Here is a 5,335-nt window from a genome sequence, read left to right on the forward strand (position 1 = left end):
AGGGAGAAAATCATATTGCTGCAAGGATTCCAAATGAAACCCGCTTCTAGCTAACGTATCCACCACTCTATTGGTCGATCTCCTAATATGCCGAAAGGAGATACAAGAGTTACCCACAATGTCCTTTTAACTCATCGAATAACATCTATTATGATAAACAAATCTATAAATCATTCAAAAAGAATAAACAAATTTATAAAATAAGTAGAAATTACACTAAAGAAAAATGTGACGGATAACAGAAAGAAAGGAAGAACAATGTATAATATGTTTTGCTATCACATATTGAAGCTATGGTGAGAATCAAGAGTACATGTTTATTAGTCATTCAAAAATAAAAAAGATTACATGTTTTTTTTCCAGATTTGGGGAGTTTCTGGATTTATCTTGGAAGCTTTACAGCTTGTAAATCTAGTTTTACAAATAATCCACAAAACATCCAGAAAATGCACAAACTCTAGATAACTATTACTACAGGGAAACCCCTAAATACAGAGAGAGAGAGAGAGAGAGAGAGAGAGAGAGAGAGAGAGAGAGAGAGAGAGAGAGAGAGAGAGAGAGAGAGAGTTTTTGAAATGAATTCGGCCAGTTGGACGGTAAAAAAAAGTCTTTTACATCGTTGGAAACATGTACGACTTTGGGTAAAAAAAAAAACATTTTTATCGAAAAATTTCAAAGAATATTTTTTTTTTTTTCCATTTCGGGCATGTCAGGCTGCGAGGAAAATTTTTCATGATAAATCGGTGGGTGTTTCCAAGTGAGGAGAGAGGGGTAGCGCAGTGGGAGAAGGAGAGAGATTTGAGAGGGCACGATAGAGACGAGCCTTGGAAGTATACTCTTTTAGTGGAGTTTTTTGTTTCCTGATTTTTTGCCTCTCATGGGGCCGTTTGGATACGCGGATTTTAGAATCCAGAATTTCTTCAAAATTGTAGCTAAGAGACGAGAGAAGAAGCAGAGCGCTGTCGTTTTGAACTCATTTTTTACTTCTCACCCTTCTTTCCGTTAGCAAGAGAGTAGCAGATCCTCCCATATTTCCAGGTTTTAGAAATTCCAGGATGCGAGAGAGATTTTTAAAACTTGAATTTCTCACTTAAAATCCAAGAAACGCTATCAGGACATCATACAGCAGCCTGATCATGAACGCTCTTTTACACTGTTTTCAAACTAAAAACTTGGATTCTAAAATCCACGTATCCAAACGGTCTTAGAGACATAAGTTTCTAATGTTTTTGTTTCTTGATTTTTAGCCACTTCAGCCTCATCTCCTCTTGGAGACACAACCATCTATCATGAAAAAAAAAAAAAAAAAAATTCGTGGTAGCCAAACATGTCATCCTAGCTCTAGAAAATTTTCAAAGAAAATTTCTCAATGAAAAACTTTTCCAAAAAACAAAAACTTCAATGGAAATATTCCAAGAAAAAATTTCGAATGAAAATATTTTCAAAGAAACAATTTTCTGAAGAAAAAGAAAATATTTCCCTAGAAATTTTTTTATGAAAACAACTTTATTCCACCCACAGGGGGGAAAAACAAAAAACAAGGAGGAGGGGAGATGTGTGAAAAGGGGTGGAAATGATTTCATCTGAATTGTACGCTCACGAGTGATCAGTTCATCACTACCATATCCTCTCCTTCCCAGTCTCTCTCTCTCTCTCTCCATGCATAGGCATGGCGTCTCTTCCTCTTCCCACCCCATCAAAACCACCCTCCTCCCCATCAAAACCCACAAAATCTCTCCATTTCTCCGCAACCCATCTCAACAAACTCCATAAAAACAAAGAAAATACCAAACATCTCTACACCTCTTACTTCCACAACATCTCTTTCCTATGCAAAGAAGGCCGCATTAAAGAAGCAGCAAAAGTTCTCAACGAAATGGAATTCGAAAACCATCAAATTGGACCAGAAATCTACGGAGAACTCCTTCAGGGATGCGTGTACGAGCGTGCGCTCTTCCAAGGTCAGCAAATTCACGCTCGTATACTTAAAAAAGGCCCCTTTTTCTACAAGAACGAGTATATAGAAACTAAGCTTGTTATTTTCTATGCAAAATGTGATAGTTTGACCGCGGCTAGTGACCTTTTCTTTAGGCTTTATAGACAAAACGTTTTCTCGTGGGCTGCAATGATTGGATTGCATTGTAGGGAAGGTTTGAATGAAAAGGCTTTGTTGGGTTTCTGTGAAATGCAGAAAAATGGGTTTTTTCCTGATAATTATGTCGTCCCGAATGTTCTTAAAGCTTGCTCGGCTCTTCAGTGGATTGGGTTTGGGAGAGGGGTTCACGGGTATGTTTTGAAGATGGGTTTTGGTGCTTGTGTCTTTGTTGCAAGCAGTCTTGTTGATATGTATGGGAAATGTGGGCTTTTGGGGGATGCAAGGAAGGTGTTTGATGAAATTCCTGAGAGAAATGTGGTTGCTTGGAATTCAATGATTGTGAGTTATGTTCAAAATGGTCTGAATGAGGAAGCAATGGACATTTTCTATGATATGAGAGTTGAAGGCGTCGAGCCGACACGAGTCACGGTTTCGAGCTTTCTTTCTGCATCTGCAAATTTAGAAGCTACGGGTGAGGGTAGACAAGGCCACTCCCTCGCAGTTTTATATGGATTAGAATTAGATAACATCTTGGGTAGTTCTCTTATGAATTTTTATTCAAAGGTTGGTTTGATGGAAGATGCAGAGCTTGTTTTTAGTAGGATGGTTGAGAGAGATGTGGTAACCTGGAATTTGCTGATTTCTGGTTATGTGCAAGATGGGCAGATTGAGAGAGCCCTTTATATGTGCCGTAGAATGAGATCAGAAACCTTAAGATTCGATTCGGTGACTCTAACATCTGTGTTCTCTGCCTGCTCTGATTCATGTGACTTAGAGCTTGGTAAAGAGGGGCATGGTTATAGTATCAGAAACAACCTCGTTTCAGATTTGGTTGTAGTGAGTAGTATTATTGATATGTATGCAAAGTGTGAGAGGATTGACGATGCTAGACGGGTATTTGACAGTGCTACACAAGGAGATTTAGTGATGTGGAACACACTAATCGCTGCCTATGCACAATTTGGTCTGAGCGGAGAGGCCTTGAAATTATTTTATCAAATGCAATTAGAGGGTGTGCCCCCAAATGTGGTTTCATGGAATTCAGTTATTTTGGGATTTCTGAGAAATGGGCAAGTCGATGAGGCCAAAGATATGTTCTCACAGATGCAATCTACTGGCGTTCAGCCTAATATCGTTAGTTGGACTACGCTCATCTCTGGTTTGGCTCAAAATGGATATGAGGACGAAGCAATTCTCCTTTTCCAACAAATGCAACTAGCTGGTTACAGACCCAATACTGTGAGTGTTGTTTCAGTGCTTGAAGCTTGTACTAATTTGGCATCATTACAGTATGGAAAAGCCATTCATGCACATGTTATAAGACATGAGCTCTGCCCACCTCTTTCTGTTGTACCTTCTCTAGTAGACATGTATGCTAAATGTGGAGATATATATCTAGCTGAGAAGATATTTGAAGTAATGTATAGAAAGGAGTTGCCTTCGTATAATGCAATGATCTTTGCGTTTGCATTGCATGGTCAAGCCACAAAAGCTCTTGCACTCTTTAACCAAATGCAGAAGGAAGGGATGGAATTCGATGATATCACCTTCACTGGTGTCTTGTCAGCATGTAGCCATGCCGGGCTGGTGGATGAAGGTTTAAAGGTTTTCACCCATATGCTTTCAATTTACCATGTAAAGCCAAGTATGGAACACTATGGTTGTGTGGTTGATCTTCTCTGTCGCAGTGGTGATTTAGGTGAGGCCCTTAAGTTTGTTGCTGCAATGCCATTTGAACCTGATGCTCCTATATTAGGATCTTTGCTTGGTGCATGTACAGACCAGCATGAGATTGAACTAGGGAAATATTTATCTCAGCACCTCTACCAATTGGAGCCTGAAAACTTGGGAAACTATGTGACGCTGTCAAACACATATGCAGCTACTGGAAGGTGGGCTGAGGTGTCAAAACTAAGGGACCTAATGAAAGAGAAAGGGATGAGGAAGAATCCAGGATGTAGTTGGATTCAGATTGGAAGAGAGATCCATGCATTCGTTGTAGGCGATAGATCGCACCCGCAAACAGAAGTAATTTATGAGACATTGACGTGGGTGGAAAGGGAGATGAGATTTATTGGTTATGCTCAATTTAACAACACAGAGCAAAACAATTTTAGGCAAGAAATTCCCTGTTCGTAGCCAAACACACTTCTGATTAGCACAGTAATAAAAGTGGATGAATTCAAGAGATTCTTTAAGTTAATGTTCGAATAGGATGAGCAACACTGCAGCCATGAATGTTACACTTTCACAACTATTATCAGAATTCAGAAGAATTTCTGGACACAAGTATCGAAGAATGATGGAAAATCATACGATCAAAAACTTAAACCAGTCAGACTCTTGAGCAATTTCAAGGCACCAATTTATTTAATTTTTGACATGCTGATTTCTGTAAAGAGGGAGTGGGAGAAATGTGGTCTTCTTGTTCTTCAGGCTAACTAAATGTCACCACCAAACTAGAGTGCCGTTCATGCTGGCTAAGGAAACTCCTTAGAAACTTTGGAATGTGAATTATGGCCGCAATTAGCTCCATTTGGATTGCATGAGGCAAGTCCCCACCCAAACCAGAATCCACATTTCTTTGCAGTGTTACTAATTCAAGATTTTTTGGCTGAACCATTAACTTCTTGAAGGAAGGTTATCAAATTAAACATTACCAGCAGAAAGTATAAAAAGTTAATACTGTCTTTTAGCAGATTTGACTGTTGGTTTATTGAGTCACGGCCCTGTGTAACAGAATGTATCCTACCACTGTTTCCTCATCGAATATTTAACAGAGAGGGAAAATACTGGATTTTGAGCTTTGCTCCAATTTGAGAAGATTCTCAGATGACATTTATCTCATACATGCATGTAATTCTTTTTTCTCTCTTTGTAATCTGTGTTTTTGTTGTTGGTAATAAAATGTTGCTGTTCTAAAAAATGTATGTAGTTCTTTTGAATAGAATTTGCTTTGCACCTCCGGTAAGCTTTTTATCTATGAAGTATGTTGATCTTCTTGGGGTCCATGATCAGAGAATCTAGTTCAGATATAAGCTTTAAGTTTTTGAAGGCAAACTCAGTATAACTGCGTACTGTTATGTTGGTAACTTGTTGATCAAACCTTATGAGTTACAATGAAAAGCAAAGTTCCTGACATAGCCTGGTCAAATTCTGATGAACCTTCAGCTTCACTGAACCTTGCAACAAGACACAATGGTGCTTCCCTTCGGCCACATACTGCATTTTCTAAGATGG

The 5,335-nt window shown here is 38.9% G+C and overlaps 1 protein-coding gene across 1 annotated transcript; it reads left to right on the forward strand.

The window, feature by feature from the left end:
• Positions 1-1,548: 1,548 nt before the first annotated feature.
• Positions 1,549-5,076, forward strand: CRR21 (Tetratricopeptide repeat (TPR)-like superfamily protein). Its single transcript, XM_077355574.1, has one exon. The coding sequence runs from the start codon at positions 1,670-1,672 to the stop codon at positions 4,232-4,234; it is 2,565 nt and encodes an 854-aa protein (XP_077211689.1). The 5' UTR covers positions 1,549-1,669; the 3' UTR covers positions 4,235-5,076.
• The last annotated feature ends 259 nt before the right edge of the window (positions 5,077-5,335 follow it).

The sequence above is a fragment of the Tasmannia lanceolata genome, unplaced genomic scaffold, assembly GCF_043159265.1.
Source record: "Tasmannia lanceolata isolate RefF3 unplaced genomic scaffold, GAP_Taslan_0.1 ptg000015l, whole genome shotgun sequence".
NCBI lineage: Eukaryota > Viridiplantae > Streptophyta > Magnoliopsida > Canellales > Winteraceae > Tasmannia > Tasmannia lanceolata.